Here is an 18,167-nt window from a genome sequence, read left to right on the forward strand (position 1 = left end):
CAGGTGCCCTTCAGGTAGAGACCAACTCTCTGTGTGTGTGTGTGTGTGTGTGAGAGAGAGAGAGAGAGAGAGTAGTTCTATCATTTTATTGGAAGCTGCCTTTGAGCTATTGACTGAAAATTTAAGACATTCTGGAAGAATCTTTTGGGATCAAAAATATATTTTAATGAACGCTCAAAGGAAATAAACCTGAAAGAAGCAAAAAGAGCTTTAAAAAAGACTAGTACTCAAGTTAAACTAGTCTCCTTGGTTCCAGTCTTTACTGGAACGAATTTAGCCTGTGCAGAGGACCAGGTTAGTTATCTGGAAGCAGCCTTGGACCTCTCACTCTCCTCCTTTGCTGAAAACCCCTCATGGCACCAACTGCTTCCCTGGGCTGTCAAATTCAAACACAACAGGGTCAGGGAAAAGAACAGTAAGTGAGTGAGGCTGGATGGTTATGAGTAATAGAGGGTGGTAGGGTCTGTGGGAAACTGGAAAATGGATGTCTCATTGAGAAGTACTCAAATTCAGATTTTTAAAAGAAAAATTGGACCTCACCAATAGAACACATTTGTGGCTCAATTCATGCCTTAAACCACCTGTGTGCTACCTCTGGGCTGGCTCAAGTCCAAACATAATAATCTGGCGTTTAAGATTCTCTATGGCCTGACACAGTGCTGTGAACAGAGTAAGACTTCTCATGCTCATTTTTAATGCAGCAAGATGTGGGGAAAGATCACTGGGCTTTGGAAGTCTTGGGATTGAATTCTGATTCCACCACTCACTGGTCCCTACAGCCTCAAATGAGTCATTTTGTCACCTCTAAGCCGTGTTTGTTTTTCATATGTACAATGTGGGTAGCAAAGTCTGCCCTGCCAAGCTCCTTTATTTCCTAGGAAAATAAAATGATATCACTCAGAGCTGTACCCCCAGTATGGCAGCCACTGGCCACATGGGGCTACTGAGTACTTGGCATAGCGCTGGTGTGACAGAGGAACTGGATTCAGTTGTATTCAATTTTAATTCATTTCAATTTAAATTTAAAACCAGCTTGATTTAGTTCTCGGAAAACTTTTAAGAATAGTTGGAATAACTTGAATATGTCAATCTACTTTTTTCAGCTGTAAACTTTTATGGAATCTGAATGCAAATCAAATATTTCTGATGAAAATTCAGCATCTGAATTGAGAGATCTAAATGTAAAGTACACACTGAATTTTAAAGACTTAGCATGAAAAAAGAAGGTTAAACAGCTCATTAGTAATTTTTTATGTTGACTACATGTTAAATGATAATATTTTGGACATACTGGGTTAAATTAAGTATATTGTTAAATTAATTTCTCTTCTCTACACTTAAAAAATGTGGCTATTGGATATTTTAAAATATTGTGTATGGCTCACATTATAGTTCTATTGAGCACTGCTGATCTACATGAAAACTTTTAATAAACTATGATGTTTTTACCAGCAGTAAATACTGCACAAGTAGGGCACAATATTTGTGAGAGTAGCAATTACATCTATCTTGTTCCCCATCATATAACTAGGGCCTGGCCTTGTTCCTGGCACAAAGCAAAGGTGATAATGATTCTTTGAACAAATAGATATTTAAATAAGTTTAAATATTTATGAAATGAACACGTATTCAAATGGTATCTGTGTTGTATTGCCTATAAAATAAAGTGGCTATAAAATAATATCGAAGTTACTTCCAGCTCTAAAAGACAGTAAGACCTGACAAAGTAGATACCATGTAATACTGTGCAGTATGCTTTCATGCTATGTGTAGATGTGTAGTCCTTTTCACTTGGCTGCCCTGCTGGGATTTTGATATAGTATCTTTAAATACAATACATACCAATGCAAGAAAGACAAGCAAATCTTCATTAGATGACAAGAAGTAGCTCATGTTGCCAGATTCTGATTAGGAATGAGGGAAGCAACACTGGCCAAATCAGCATCCGTATTTTGGACCTGGTCCCTTTGTCTTTGTTAGTTTTGATTTTCAGTCAAACTACAGTTTTATTAGAATAATCATTGCTTTTGTAGGCTTTCTTGCCTACAGATTAGAGAGTGTTTTATGCATCTGAATATTCTACACCTTGAAGTGAGAATTTGCTCTTGGGAAGTCACATGCTTTCTTGGAGAATGAATTGTCACCTCACATTTTCCATCTGTCCTCAAGGAAATATGTTTATTTTTAGTGAACAAGATAAACCCTAGAGGGGTAAGTAGTAGATTCCCCCACTTTCTTTCATTTCATATGGAGGAGTATAAGAGTCCCTTGATAATTAACATATCAGGTTTCTGAGATCCGTGGAGCTCCTCTTGCAAGGAAAAGTGTATATAATTGTAAGTTCTATATATAATATACGTATATGTTTTTCTGTTTCCATGGGAAATGTTACAGTATGATTTATTGCCATATATGAAATTTAACGTTTTGAAAGACTAACTTTCATTCTGTGGAATTAAAGGTGAGAAGCTTTACTGTGTTGTGTAATTTCTTTGGAAATGAATGGCAACTTGGCATTTTCCTCTGCTTCTTACTGATGGAAGTTGTGAGGATTCCAGTGTTTTCCCCTGAGAGATTATCTTCCGTTGGCCGCCATCCTAAGTTTTGAGATGTTTATTCTAGAAGCAATTTAAACAAAAGAGAGGAAATGCCCTGGACTAGTGACTGCATGTAATCATCATGAAAAATGCTTGATATTGAATCAAAAGAGTGGAAGATGGTGTCCTGATTCCAGACTTGCACTCCCATCTCTGGGGACAGGACTCTTGGAGAAACTAGGATAAAAGGAAAGCATGTTGGGGCAAACCTGGCCCATTTGTAGTGCATGTATTTCCTTCTTTTCTCCTTTTTATTGTCACCCTGTGAATGAAGAAACCTGGTGAGTTGTGTGCTAATACAATCTAAGGGATTTTTCCTACCCTGTGATGGTGTTCAGTGAGTTGTTTCTACAATGTTACTTCAATAAAAGAAAACACATGAGCATTAGAATGAAAATGGCTTCAGGCAGGAGTCATCAATGGATACTCAATCTAAAGGTGGAGGTTCGATGTAGAACAGAATACTTACATAATCTCAAGGTATCTAAAAGTACAGAAGGAAAAAGTTACGCAGGAAAGACATGGGACAGCATTTTAACCAAATGTTAGAAATTAACATCTCCACAAAGAGGCAAATGGTATTACAGGTCCCGAGATGGGACATTTTGGGAAGAACGCATCATTATGTAGTGTTCCAGTCCCAAAGGGGATCCATGAGCCTAATCACAAGGAAATATCAAATTGAGGGACATTCTATAAAGTAACTGAAAAGTTGAGTGATGGCTCGCAGGTTCAAGGAGATTGTAGAGTCATGACAATTGAATGCACTGTGTGGTCCCAAGCTGGATCCTTCACCCAAAAAATAATTGTTATGATGGTCATTACTGGGGACACATGATGAAATGTGTATATGGGCTGTAGATTAGATGAAAATTCTTAAATTCAATGTTAAATTTCTTGAATTTGATAGCTGTACTGTGATTATGTAAGAGGCTCTTTATTCTTAGCAAATACACACTGATGTATTACAGAGTAAAACATCAAACATGCAGCATACAGTCACATTGTTCAGAGCTAATTATATCTATATTTTTGCATGTGTGTGGATACACACATACACACACACACACACTCACACAGAAAGAAAGCAGGACTGCATTAAGCAAACATGGCAAACTATTAAAATTTGTTAAATTGGTGGAAAAGTGGGTTTAGCATTTGCAACTTTAAATTTGAAATCATTTCAAAATAAAAAGTTTTAAAAATAGAGCCAACCTCTCCACCACACACACATGCACATGTATCTGTTGCTGTAAAGGTTTTCTGGGAGAAGAATTTAGAATACAAACAGTTTGAATACTAGGAGAAAAGTGTGAGGATGAGCCATGGAAGCACCTTCTCATAAATATTGCTGGAAGTAGTCTTTCTACAATGACAGACTCCAGGAATTCTGTGTCCATCAGGGTAATCCTACTAAAGAAATTTCAGATGGCTGCAAAGCCCTGAGAGTCCAGGGTGTAGGGTGATGAAGCCCTGGTTGGAGGGTTGATTTATGGCTGGCTTAACCTGCTTGTTACCGGGAACTTGCAGAGCAGCGGTCTGGGTCAAGGCTGTGTGCCCTGCACTGTCCCTCTGGAGGGAAGGAGCACGTGCGCTATCGTTTAAGTGTTGCATTCCCAGGGGTTGAGGTTAGCCAACCATCTTCTCTTAGTGCATCGGCATGGCATGTCCGCAGTGGCTCCGCAGTCTCTTGTGAAGCACGTGGAAGGAAAGTTGGTTCTTCGTGCAAGCTCTGGCATCCATACAGCACTCATCTGTGACTCACGAGATTTTAAGCTTGCAAGCTTGCTTTTCCGGTAGACTCCAGGCTGAGGCAATGCACCCATGTACACTGTTAACAGAGCCTTCTAGGAAGGGGGGTGGGGCGCTTGCTAACCAGCTCATTAGAGTGAGAGAGAATGAAGCTGTTGTTCAACCAGTCTTAAGAAAAATCTCAGTGGGATCTCCCTTAACAAACACCTGTAATCTGGGGTTACACCAACACACAGTTAACTCTTTATATAGACCTTTGTCGTGCTCTCATAAGCATCCTGTGGAGGTTACACAGGAAGAAAAATCAGCCTTTTATTACTTAATCACATCACTCAGTGTTAGAGGTTTTTGTTATCTCATAAAATGCTTTCCAGGGGTAGGGAAAGGGGGTTTGGAGGAAAGTTTATTGACTTGCCTTGTTTCCAATTTCATGAGCTTTCAAACAAAAATACTGTGTCCTCTTTTTATTTGTTGATTTTAAAAAATATGACTTTTGTGCATGATTGGTTCATTTTCAAGGCCATTTTGCTTTGTCCTAATATCAGTATGCTTTGAGAATTATTTTTCTTAAGTGTAAATGGCATAGAGGGCTATAAATCATCCACATGTATTTGACTATGACAGTAATTGTTTTTGAGTGTCGTAGATCAAAAACACAGCAGAGGATGGAGCCAGTGTGGATCCAGCAAGCTTTCAAAGGTATTTGCTTTAAAAGAAAAATGAAGTCCTAAGACTAAGGCTTCTAGTTTTCAAAGTGCTGTGCAGAATTTCAACCTCATGATCTCTTATCAGCTCTGAAGGGGGACATGGTTGTTGTCTTTGCTTAGTAACAGTTTTAAAAGTTTCCATTTTTATTTCCATGGATAGCATTGTGATTGTTTTTCTCACATGGTTTGAATTGTTTTACAGGGGGACCTCCATTCAAGCTGGGGTGCAGCTTTTTCACTTTGTACCTCGAAAAAAAGTCAAAGAACAAAAGAAAAAGATTTTATTTTGTTTTTTCCACAAAGACTAGACTAGTGACACACCTAGGCCCAGTGTGAAGCTTTCTAGCATGGAGTTCACTTTCCATCAAATGATTTATTTGGCAGAATAATATGGTCCCAAGGTTTCTTTTTTTTTCTTTAATTAATTAATTTATTCATTTATTTAATTTTTGGCTGCATTGGGTCTTCACTGCTGCACGTGGGTTTTCTCTAGTTGCTGAGAACGGAGGCTACTCTTTTTTTTTTTTTAAAGTCTTTATTGAATTTGTTACAATATTGCTTCTGTTTTATGTTTTGTTTTTTTGGCTGCGAGGCATGTGGGATCTTAGCTCCCCGACCCAGGGTCAAACCCTACCCCCTGCATTGGAAGGCAAAGTTTTAACCACTGGACCACCAGGGAAGTCCCCGGAGGCTACTCTTTTGTTGTGGTGCGCAGGCTTCTCATTGTGGTGGCTTCTCTTGTTGCGGAGCACAGGCTCTAGGCGCACGGGCTTCAGTAGTTGTGGCACATGGGCTCAGTAGTTGTGGCTCGCGGGCTCTAGAGCGCAGGCTCAGTAGCTGTGGCGCACAGGCTTAGTTGCTCCACAGCATGTGGGATCTTCCTGGACTAGGGCTCGAACCTGTGTCCCCTGCGTTGGCAGGCGGATTCTTAACCACTGCGCCACCAGGGAAGCCCCGGTCCCAAGGTTTCTGATTTAACTGTCTTAAAAAATTCCATGGCTTAGAACACAAAATGGGTGTGGGATTTTTAAGGCATAATTGCGGTGGAGTCAAAAGCTCTCTGGAAGCCCAGCAGTTAAGGCGGATGACTGAGATCTCTTTCTTTTTTTTTTTTTTTTTTTTTTTTAGAATTTTTTTTTTAAGGCATTGTTTACTTTGTTTATTTATTTATTTTTGGCTGCGTTGGGTCTTCGTTTCTGTGCGAGGGCTTTCTCTAGTTGTGGCAAGCGGGGGCCACTCTTCATCGCGGTGCGCGGGCCTCTCACCATCGCGGCCCCTCCCGTTGCGGGGCACAGGCTCCAGACGCGCAGGCTCAGTAATTGTGGCTCACGGGCCCAGTTGCTCCGTGGCATGTGGGATCTTCCCAGACCAGGGCTCGAACCCGTGTCCCCTGCATTGGCAGGCAGATTCTCAACCACTGCGCCACCAGGGAAGCCCTGAGATCTCTTTCTGAACAGAGAGATGCGGTATCTCTTTGGGAAATGTTGGCCTGGAGAGGAAGCAGGATGCTTCATTTCAGTGCCCGGTCTTCTTTGGCTGGTGGGGTGTTTTGAGATGTGTGTGTTTGTATATCTGTATATACATTTTTCTTTTTATAAATTTATTTATTTATTTTTGGCTGCGTTGGGTCTTTGTTGCTACACACGGGCTTTTCTCTACTTGTGGCTAGCAGGGGCTACTCTTCATTGCAGTGCGCGGGCTTCTCAATGTGGTGGCTTCTCTTGTTGCAGACCACAGGCTCTAGGCATGTGGGCTTCAGTAGTTGTGGCACGTGGGCTCAGTAGTTGTGGCTCATGGGCTCTAGAGCACAGGCTCAGTAGCTGTGGCGCACAGGCTTAGTTGCTCTGCGGCATGTGGGATCTTCCCAGACCAGGGCTCGAACCCGTGTCCTCTGCATTGGCAGGCGGATTCTTAACCACTGCACCACCAGGGAAGTCCTATATTTTTTTTTAAGTTGGATAATTTCTGAATTTCTTTTATTCCTATCAGCCTGTGGTACCATGAGTGCCCCTCTCATGTGGCAGGAGCAAGTCTCAACCGAGAGAGTGAGAAATAAGCAGAAGGCTTTCTCTTTGCAGAACTTCCCATAGAATCCATTTCTTCTCATCACTGCTCATAGCAGGGACAGAAAAGGAGATAATTTTCCTCCTCTTTCTTGTTCATGTTCTGGCAACTGGACAACTTTCCCTTGGGACCAAAAGCATTAAGGCTGACCCTGTGTTTCCTCAACGTGGCAGATTGACTTTGGTTAAAAGAATCCAGTGAACCTCCCCTGGGAACACCAGGGCCACTAACTCTCTTTCCAAAATGCTGACTTACCTACATGGTTGCTCCATACTTGGTACTTTTTTCCACCAGTTCTTTTAATGGCACCGAGCTCTGGCTGTATGGTAAACTATGTCCAGCCATTTACTACATTGAGAAAGAAGCAGGTATTTATTCCATTTGGTGAGGTGCTGATTGGTTGTAAAACGTCCTTGTAAAATCTGTTCTTGCTGTTAACCTCATTTGTATGAAGAAAAAGTATTTGGGATTTGCCAAAATTGCTGAACGCGGGGCAGAGCAGTTGCTTCGACAGCCTCACGTTTGTTGAAGTATTAGAAAATCCTGAGCCTGCAAGAAACCCGGGAAGTCTTCTAGTGTGTCCCTCTGGGTGAATCAGCCACTCGACATGGTCATGCATGTTACTGGGGCTTTCCTGTCTCACATCCATGCATCTCCTGGGAGCGAGATTACAAGACTTCCCTTTGTAACCTAATATGATACGGATCAACTTAGGCACCAAGAATTCATCCTAAAAACTAAGCTGACATCTTTCTGGACTGACTTAAAGCCAATTTTTTGTTGTTTTCTCCTCAGAGATGGAGAACTTTGATCTAATAACACTCCATATATTACTTAGCCATCCTGAGGGGCCAATCTCGGTTCCTTTAACTGTTTCTCTCCTCTGTTCTTTCCCAAATCTATAACCTCTTTAGTTTTTGTCTTCTTTAAATAATATATTCTTTAGATGTCTGTGACTCATTTTGTTTTAAGGTTTTTTTTTTTTTTAATTGAAGTATAGTTAACTTACAATGTGTTAGTTTCAAGTGTACAGCAAAGTGATTCAGTTATACATACATATATATATTCTTTTTCAGATTCTTTTCATCTATAGGTTATCACAAGATTTTTTTAACATGCAAAATTTTGTGCTGCTTCTATTCACGTTTCCACTGTTTCCTTCTTAACCTACGTGACAGCTGTGCCTCATTTAGTCAGGCCAAGAACATACACGTTATTCTATGGTGGCACAGCCCTGGTGACAGAGATGGCTGCAAAAAATACTGTATACAAAGAGAATAGAAAAAAGATCAGGCATATTAACCTGTGTTTCTGTCTAGAACACAGACTACGAAGTATATACTTAATAAGTGAATTCTGCATAAATAAAATTTCATTCCTATGTTATTTTCCTTGCTGCCTGTACCACCTTTATTATTAATTAAGAAAACTTTCGTATTAAGATATTTTGAAATTGAAAAGCGATCCCGGCGCGGCCGAGGGGAAGATGGCGGCGGCCATACTGCTGGCCGCCGGGCTCTGCGGGCCGCGCCGGGCAGAGGGGGTGGCGGGGCCGCGGGGGGCGCAGGTGAGAGGTGGCCGTGGGGCGAGGAAGGGGTCCCGCGGCTCTAACGCCCTCCAAGGCCGGGGGCCGCGTTCCTCCCCGGCTCCCCATGGCGTGCGCAGCCCTGCCGGGAACGTTGCCCCTCCCGAGGCGCAGGCTCCAGGGCTGTGCGGTGAGGTCGGACCGGTGGTCGCGGCAGCCTCTCTTAAAGCCTCGCCGCGGGAGAAATGAACCAGCGATGGACGACGGCCTGCACAGGCCCAGGCATCGAGGTCGACACAGGGTCCGAGGAGCTGCAGGTGTGACTGATGGGAATGAAGTGGCCAAGGCCCAGAAGGCAGCTCCTCGGGGAGCAGCTCCAAGCATCTCCTCCTGGATCCTGGATCGAAGCCTCCCAGCTGGCGTTCTGTATGAGGACCAGCAGTGTCTCGTATTCCGTGACGCGGCCACTCAGGCTCCTGTGCACTTTCTGGTCATTCCTGAGAAGCCCATTCCTTGCATTAGCCAGGTTGAGGAAGAAGACCGGAAGCTTCTAGGACACCTTCTCCTTGTGGCCAAGAAGACAGCAAAGGCTGGGGGGCTGGGAGATGGCTACCGATTTGTGATCAACGATGGGGAGCTGGGCGCACAATCTGTTTATCACCTGCACATTCACGTACTTGGGGGCCGACAGCTGCAGTGGCCTTCAGGTTGAACCTACCAAATGACCAAGGACCCCAGACCTGGAAGCTTGGTTGGGGTGGGGAAAAACGGCACCCTGTGATGCTAATAAACTTGCTCTCCCTCAATAAATAAATAAATAAATAAATGAAAACAAGCAAGCTATCCCTTTTTTTTTTATAACTTTAGGATGATGGAATGTGTTACACTGGAGACTTTTACATTACTTAGACAACTTCCTTGGGGTAGAGAATTAGCAATTTGGCTGATCTCCCAATGACTGGTACGACCCAGGGTCTGTTGTGTTCCCCAGAGTAACACTGATACAAAGAGACTACTCCCAGAATGCCATGGGCCTTTTCAGTTAAAACTAGGATGGGTGTAACTTCTTTACTTCCTGAAGCTATATCAGTTACAAATATGTGGAAACAGAGAAGATTATGGAGAATTTTCTTCTGAATAATTCATATTATTTTTCCTGTGTAGAACTGTTCATTCTCCCCATCCCCTAGATATAAACTAAATATTGAAGGTTCATTACATTTCTTATGAATATCAGAATTCTGACCATGATGTTAGGTTTGGGAACAGGATGAGTTTTTAGTGTCCCAATAAACAGGATGTAATAAAAATTTTATAAAGAGCCAACTCTTTGCCATGTACTTTGAACATTATGTTTCACTAATAGTGTTTTTCTACTTTTCAACGCTTGAGGGAAAGTAACTTACAATCTTAGCTTAATTATGCACGGTTCTGAAGTAAATCAAGATCATCCTTTCAAATCATGTTTTAGTAAAATTCGTCCTACTCTCAACACCCTCAATTTTAAATCAATGAAATTTTAGGTTTTCTTATCTTACTGATAAATGTCTTCCTTTCTGGAAGCTTTGCCAGTAAACTGACTTTCTGCATGATTTGGTTCTCCCTTGTTGAATGCAGGGCCATCTTGCTCAGTAGGAAATGAGCTATATGAGGGCCAGTGGCCAAGGAGCTGATGTTATTCAAGCCTGTCTGGTTCAGGGAACCCCTGGACTACTTACATGTACTTGACCATTTGACTTGTCAATCTCCCCTGTTAAGTAACTCATCTAGCACCCTGGGTATTTCTTCTCCTGTCATTTTCCTGGAAATGGCTTAAGGTTCTGTGCTTTCTCATCTACATCAAATAATGTCTTGAACCTGGGCATAAAATAGATGGAATTCTATTTAAGTGCCCACCATTTTATCCTCATGTCTTCTTTTCCAACAGATATAAGAGTCCCTGGCTTTTCATGGCAAAACATCCACAACCCTAATCTTCTCTTCCTTCCTCTCCACCTCCTTCACCCTTTTAAAAAACAGTCTTAGAGGGGCTTCCCTGGTGGCGCAGTGGTTGAGAATCTGCCTGCCAATGCAGGGGACAGGGGTTCGAGCCCTGGTCTGGGAGGATCCCACATGCCGCGGAGCAACTGGGCCCGTGAGCCACAATTACTGAGCCTGCGCGTCTGGAGCCTGTGCCCCGCAACGGGAGGGGCCGCGATAGTGAGAGGCCCGCGCACCGCGATGAAGAGTGGCCCCCGCTTGCCACAACTAGAGAAAGCCCTCGCAGAGAAACGAAGACCCAACACAGCCATAAATAAATTAATTTAAAAAAAAAACAAAAAACAAACAGTCTTAGATAGATAGACAATTTTTTAGAGTACTGTGCTATACAGTCTTGAGTGCCTTAGTGGGGGAGGATTAAGAGGGAAGATTTTAATTACACAAGTATTTGTTGGGTGTCTACTGGATGCAAGCTACTGAGGTCAATTGAGGTCAAATTTTTGCATCTGTCACCTCTAAAATGGCAGCGGTAGAGGACAAGCTGAAGCAAAGGTGTTCTGACTTGGTGTACAGATGTTATTAGAGATGACTTCCCAATGGCATAGAGCACTTGGGACATAGGCTATAGGAAACAGAGCAAAGTTGTGCCCTTCAATGAAGAGTGACAACCATCCAAGAATGGGGGAACTCTTTCAAGACTTTCTTCGAGGAAGAAAATGGAAGTGTCTATTGGCCAGGGCAGATGTTTACCTGGTTGAACAGGCTTCTTAATATAGACAAAACCCAAACATTCAGGAAGACAGTGGACTGCTGCCAAGGTGATGGGACAGATGGGGCATAAGGAATCTTTTTACTTATGTTGTCGCAAATGCTAAATCTCTGGAAAAAGAAATAATAGCTAGCGGTCATGGGGTATTTACCATGTGGCAGGATTTATTTTCAGCCTTTTATATACTATCTAATTTAAACTTCATAGTAACCACTTAAAAGTAGGCACTATTATTATTATTTTTCAGACAGGGAAACTGAGATACGAAAAGCATGAGTACCTTGCCTAAATAGCTCCCAAAAGATGCAGCCAGGCAGTCAGTTTCCATAGAGCCCTTAACCAGAAAGTGGGGCTCCTTGGGATCATGTTTCCTGTGCTACAACTTGGGAGAAAGAAGCACAACATGTTTCTTTTTTAAACGTTAGTTTCCTAGAGAATTAGAGTGGTTTTAACTGCTTGAATATAGGTACCCAGTCATATATGGGAGCGCATGATTGTTTTTAATGAGTGTAGACATTTCCAGGGAATTAGCTCGGAAACTTTTCTGCCTATGAAGCTCTTGTAGGTGGTTTTGCTCTTCTAGAAAAACACGTACTCTAAAGTTCGCAAAGTAGAGCCCTGGAGCTCCCCTGGGAGAGTGGGAAGAAGTTTCCTCTTAAGCTGATTGAGTGAAAGCCCCAGCAAAGTGGCATTTTATGGAAGAGGCTTGATCAAAGCCAGTGAAGCTGAGTATAATTCCTTAAATGTACCTTTATGTAAACAGGGGGGACTCAATACAATTTAAAAATAACACGGTAGAGTAAGTGAAACAATTGGAGATATGCATCTGATTCAAATCGAATTCAGCCACTGCAACAAAATTATCTGATGAGGGAGATTTTGTGTCACATGTTCAAAGCTTTCTTTAAGTCCTTAAGAGGTATCAAAATAATCAAAGTGTTTTCTTTGCTCTTAGCTGTCTTGTGAAAGAATCATAAATGGTTAAAACGTTTATGTTGACCAGAAACCATAGTTGGGAAATGAAAAGAAAGTGTTTCTGTGGACAAAACAGGGAGGGAGGAGACTCGGTCCCTTATTACAGCCTTTCTCTTAGAACTCTAAAGATCTCTCTGCCTCAGATCCGGACTCCAGGGTATCAGAAATTCCTTGGCGGAGTGTGTCTTTCAATGCGAGGAGAATCAGAATTGGAAAAGGGATTCCTAAACTTGACTGATCATTGTAATCTCCCGGAGAGCTTTTTTAAAGGTAGAGCTTTTCAGGCTCCTCCCCCGGAAGTTCTAATTTAGCAGGTCCAGAGTGGACCCTAGGAAAAGGAATTTTAACAAATCTCCCTAGATGAGAGTCTCATAATCAACTAGGACTTGGGAGCCACAGTCTAGTGCACACATTTTACAGATGAGTAGGCTGATGCTTGGCAAGGATAATTAAGATACTCAATTCCTATTCTACAGGTGAGCTGAAGCTGGAATTTCTTTTTTTCCCCTTTCTTATCTCTTTTCTATTTTTCCCTTCCCCCTCCTCCTCTGCCTCCTCCTTCTTCTTCTTCCTCTAGCTCCAGTGCTTTTTTCAAGTCTCTGAGTACATATGCATTGGCCAGTTAGGGATGAGTGTCGTTTGTGTGTGTGTGTGTGTCTGTGAATGTGTGTGTGTGTGTGAATGTGTGTGTGTCTGTGTATGTGTGTGTGTGTGCCTAAGGATGAGGAGCCGTCAGTGGAAGACACTAAATATTGGGCTATTAATCCGAAGTGTTGTCAGATGAGTAAAAATCCCTGACTCTTGGAACGAAAATGTTTATCCTGTGAAAATATAATTATTTAGTGCACAGTCTCCTGGGAGAAGTAAAACACACACACACACACACACACACACACACACACACAAGAAATAAGATATATTTTCCAAAGAGTTGTTCAAGAAAATATTAAATTAACTTTGTCAGAGGCTTACAATCATGTAGAAGAGTCATGATTTACATGCTAGAAAAGATAATTAGACAAGATAGCGAAAAAGCATCCTTTTTCCTTGCGTTTTTCCCTCCCCAATCCATTTTCTCCCCCAGTGGATTTTGAGCTCCGGAGGTCAGGGACTGTATCTTACTCCGACTTAGATCCCTAAATGCCTAGCCCAATGTCTAACATATAATAACAATGATCATAATAATGATTTATTGAGCATTTATTTACTTATGATCCTATCATATAGGTACTGTTATAACCCCATATCCCATATGGGGAAATAGCTATGCAAATGCCATCTGGCTTTTTAGTGAGTGTAGAGGAAGCACCACCTCTAGCCTGGAATGGACAAGATGTTCAGGACCAGATGGGATTTTTCCAAGGCTCAGGGGATGGGATGGGTCAGATGAAGAAAAAACTGGAGCAGGATAATGCCTGGCAGAAGGAAGGATTGCCAATCTCCTTGAGAGGGTGGGAAGGCATCAAGGTGAGCATGCTTGAGAGTCACGTGCAGGATGTCTCCTTGGAGGAGGTTTGGGCAGAGAGACAGTGGGCACTGCAATTGGAAAGGTAATTTGGGATGGACCCGGGGATGGCCTTGAAACCTCAGTTGAGAACCTTGGCTTTTATTCTGTCCATATTAAGGAGCCCGAAGGCTTTGAGCAGGGGCACATCATGTTATAAAGTGCTATTCTAGGATGACTGTGTCATGAGCATGGGGAGGTCTGAGGCACCACAGTTTGAAGTTCCTGTTCAAAGAAATAGGGAGATTTGGAGGAAACACCAGTTAAAGGGGAGAGAAGGGGACGAGCCTATCCTTGCCTTGATTGGGTTGGGATGCCCATGTCAGGTGGCTGTCTTTAGCAGGTAGCTGGAGCTATAGGGCTGGAGACAAATATGGAATGTGGATTTTTCAAGCTGATAGTAAGTGAGATCTCTGAGTAGGAGAATAAGGAGCAGGAAGAACAAAGGGTCCAGGGCCATACCTTGTGCACCTGACATATCTGGGAAGCAAATAGTTAAGCAGAGTCTGGCATGTAATAAACATTTACACTTTATTAAAAAAATACCCTCCTGTATACGATTAACTGTTTAACGTGCTCATCTCTTATGTGTGTGTTTATCCAGAGAGATTTTTTTCCCTCAACTGCTTGCAAGACATTCCCACCAAGTTATTTGCCCTCTGGAAATCTCGCCAGAACCTCAATCTTAATACTATTTCCCTAACTTGGCTTTTCAATTTCCAAACTTGTCTTCTGTTCGGTGTCCTCTATTTCTGCGAAAGCATCTTATCTTCCAGGCTCAAAACCCTTGACTTCCCTTTGTATTCTGCTTGCTTCCAAGGCCCAGAAGGTTGACCTCTTTGTACTACTGGTAAGTGCCCAATCTCCTCTCCCACGCTGCTGGACTTAAGTTTAGGCCCCCAGTACCTCTACCTGGGGATGCTGCAATAACCTCTTAATCCATCTTCCCAAGTTGACACTCCCCTCCCTTGAAGCCATCATACACGCTGCTACTACCAGATTCATCTTTTGGCATCTGATCTTCTGACTCACCTGACCCTTTTTTTTTTCTGTTATATTTTTATTATTTATGGCTGTGTTAGGTCTTCCTTTCTGTGCGAGGGCTTTCCCCAGTTGTGGCAAGTGGGGGCTGCTCTTCATCGCGGTGCGCGGGCCCCTCACTATCGTGGCCTCTCCTGCTGCGGAGCACAGGCTCCAGACGCGCAGGCTCAGTAGTTGTGGCTCACGGGCTTAGTTGCTCCGCGGCATGTGGGATCTTCCCAGACCAGGGCTCGAACCCGTGTCCCCTGCATTAGCAGGCAGACTCCCAACCACTGCACCACCAGGGAAGCCCCTCACCTGACCCTTTTTAATCCTTGCACAGATTGAATTTGCTGACAGTAGTGGTTTTGTATGTGGTCTCCCGAATGAAATCTTGCCCAGAAAGTCTAGTAGGTCAACTAGATAAAAGCAGTCTGCTCTGGTCACACCAGAGAGTATCCCGGATCATTGCCCATTCTGTATTCCTAACACCCAGAACTCAGCAGAAGAGATTTTGAATAAATGCCAATTTCCTGAGCCTCCTAGTCATGGCCCTCTGAAATCTCCTCCCAACTTACTTTTCCATCTTATTTCCCATTTGTGTCCACTATGTCCCCAACAGTTGAGTGAAAGGGAACTGTTATTTCCATATACTCTCTCTGTTTCCCCACTTTGTATCCTCTGCTCGTATGAATAGAATTCTCTTCTGTTTAGTTTACCCTCTTTCCATCTGCATATGTCCAAATCCTGTCTTTTAAGACTCACACAGGAAACTCTACTCAATACTCTGTGATGACTTATATGGGAATAGAATCTAAAAAAGAGTAGATATATGTATATGTATAATTGATTCACTTTGCTGTACACCTGAAACTAACACAACACTGTAAATCAACAATACACCAATAAAAATTAATTAAAAAAAGAAAAAGACCCACTCAAAATCTTCCTCAATCAATTCCCCCCTTACCTCTAAGTAACTTCCATTCTCCTTAACTCCTTATTGTCCACTATCTGAGTCTCTCCTAGGCATGTATCACTTTCTGTTTTATTTATTAGAATTATTTAGTGTCAGTTTTCTCTCCCCTTATAGACTGTGAGTGAAGTCCCGGAAATCAGGGTAATTGATGGATTGACCCTCGTATTCTTTCTCAGGGACAGGGACACATCTTAATCTTGTTGCTCACAGTTATTTGCTGAAAAAATACCCGGTTTGTGAGCATCTTGAAGGAAGGGATGAGGGGTTCATCATTACTGTGCACTTCCCATCATGCCTTGCGCAGGGCTGGGCTTACAGCAGACCTCGTATTGAGTATATAAAACTGGCAGGCGCTTTATTTTACTTTGCAGCTGTAATATGCTTTCTTCCCTTTTCAGATGTCTTTTGGAAGCCACTGATGGAAGACCCTCTGGAGAGCCACAAAAGAGCAATTTGTTCTTCCAGCATGGAGGTAATGGGAACAATATTGGTATCGCCACTTTGTTCGTGGCATTCATAGGCTAAAAGAGGTAAAATGCATTTCAGACAATTAGAGGCAGAATCTTAAAATGCCTTTCCTTGTTATGCCTCTTCCATCCTAGATCATCTTTCCAGTAAGTATTTTGTGGCATGTTCCCTTTGAGGTCATTTACTGCATGTCAGACTTTAGGGCAGACCTTCTGAAAGGGTCTGGAAAGAATCTGAACTAATGGTGTGGAACTTTTATAGTTATGCATCTCTAGCGAGGTGTATAAAGGGTTTGAGTTGAAAAAGCCCGAAGGACTGTGGCAATAAGCTTCTGGTAAGGGCAGTGGGAAGTCTGAAGGAATAAATTAAAGTACCAGATGCCCTCTACACTGCTCCATTTCTCAGCGTGAGTCAGTCCCAACTTCCCAGCTTGGGTCACAAGTTTATCTTCTCTAAGGGCTGTGAAAGCAGCCGCAGTGGCAGGGGATGATGGATGGAGTTGTCCTGAGGAAGGGTGTGTGTGGAAGATCTGTTGGGGTCTTGAAATTTCCCAGGAAGGTTCAAGAATTTCTTGTGGTCTAAATTCAGTAAATGAAGAAAAAAAAAAAAAAAAGGGGGGGGGGCCGGGGAGGTTTGACATAAATCATTTGACTTAATTGTATACAGTTCAATATTATGTAGGAAAACTTGATTGTGAGTATGAAGTAATAAGGGGTAAGATTTTTGTGATCCCTATTTTTTTAAATTAAAAAGAAAACATATAATTAATTATTTCAATTAAAACTGTAATTAAATGCAAGTTACCATTCCTCATTTATATTTTTTTCTCTTAAAGGCTTACATCTCTTAAAGCACACAGGCTTAGAGATATGCCTGTTCTAACCTGTTCCTCATCTCTTTTGCTGTTGGAATTGCCCTCAGTTTTCCATTGATAAGAAAATCAGGTATTTTTCAATAATAACTCACTGTCTTATGAAAATGGAAATAATGTGCATATATCCTGAACCAACGATTGGACATTTTAGTGTCATTTCTTTGGTTACAATATTCACAGTAATCATACGTTAAATGTTGGGCCTATTCATAGACACTACCATCTAAGAATGCTTAAAAAGACCTAGGAAATAAAATAACTGAATCTGGGTTGGAGGTGGAATTCAAAGATCTCTTAACATTTCACATAGAATGACATCACAGTATTTATCTCTAACATTGAATATGCATTATAAAGCAGGGATTAATAACGCTGTTTGAGTTTTATTGCTTGGTTTAAATTTCAACTTCTCCACTAATTTATCTGTGTGAACTTGTTCAAGTCACTTAACTTTTCTGTACCTGAATTTCCTCATCTGAAAATAAGTACAAGTACACCAGGTCTGTATTAGTTAGCTTTTACTTCAATAGTACTGTGTGACAAACAGCTCCCTCTGCAGTCTTAGTGGTTTATGACCAGAAATATTATTTTCTTCCTCAAGAGTCTATAGGTCAAATGTGCAGCTTGTTCTAGGCTGAAAGGTGAGTTCAGTTCTACTTCACAGGTACCAGGCTGAAAAGGAAGTAGTTCTGTGAGGGGGATGTTAGGAGCATAAGAGAGGGAGCCAAACCATTGAACAATCCCAGTCAGAGCCTCCACTTGCATAAATTCATATTTCGTTGGTCAAATAAGTCATAGGGCCAAGTTCAACATTGAAGGGCTGGGTAATTATGCTTTTCCCATGGAAAGAGGCAGGCAGAATGAGTATTTGTTCACCAATAACATCTGCCTCACGAACCTAGTGTTGTTTGAGTGATAATTGATATAATACACATATAGCTCTTAGCACACTT

At 42.0% G+C, this 18,167-nt stretch overlaps 1 protein-coding gene across 1 annotated transcript; it reads left to right on the top strand.

Annotated features, from left to right (window-relative positions):
* Positions 1-6,585: 6,585 nt before the first annotated feature.
* Positions 6,586-10,665, top strand: LOC309612881 (adenosine 5'-monophosphoramidase HINT2-like). The gene is made up of 2 exons (XM_082359242.1): positions 6,586-8,694; positions 8,954-10,665. The coding sequence occupies exons 1-2, from the start codon at positions 8,607-8,609 to the stop codon at positions 9,355-9,357; spliced, it is 492 nt and encodes a 163-aa protein (XP_082215368.1). The 5' UTR covers positions 6,586-8,606; the 3' UTR covers positions 9,358-10,665.
* The last annotated feature ends 7,502 nt before the right edge of the window (positions 10,666-18,167 follow it).

Source organism: Balaenoptera borealis, assembly GCF_965194805.1.
Source record: "Balaenoptera borealis genome assembly, chromosome: 16".
In the NCBI taxonomy this organism is placed as follows: Eukaryota; Metazoa; Chordata; class Mammalia; order Artiodactyla; family Balaenopteridae; genus Balaenoptera; species Balaenoptera borealis.

Excerpts from the sequence above, each read along its gene's own strand:
- LOC309612881 (XM_082359242.1), top strand. The coding sequence starts at position 8,607 with ATGGCGGCGGCCATACTGCTGGCCGCCGGGCTCTGCGGGCCGCGCCGG. Across the intron at positions 8,695-8,953 it reads GCGGGGGGCGCAGGTGAGAG|GAGCTGCAGGTGTGACTGAT; the intron begins GTGGCCGTGGGG and ends ACAGGGTCCGAG.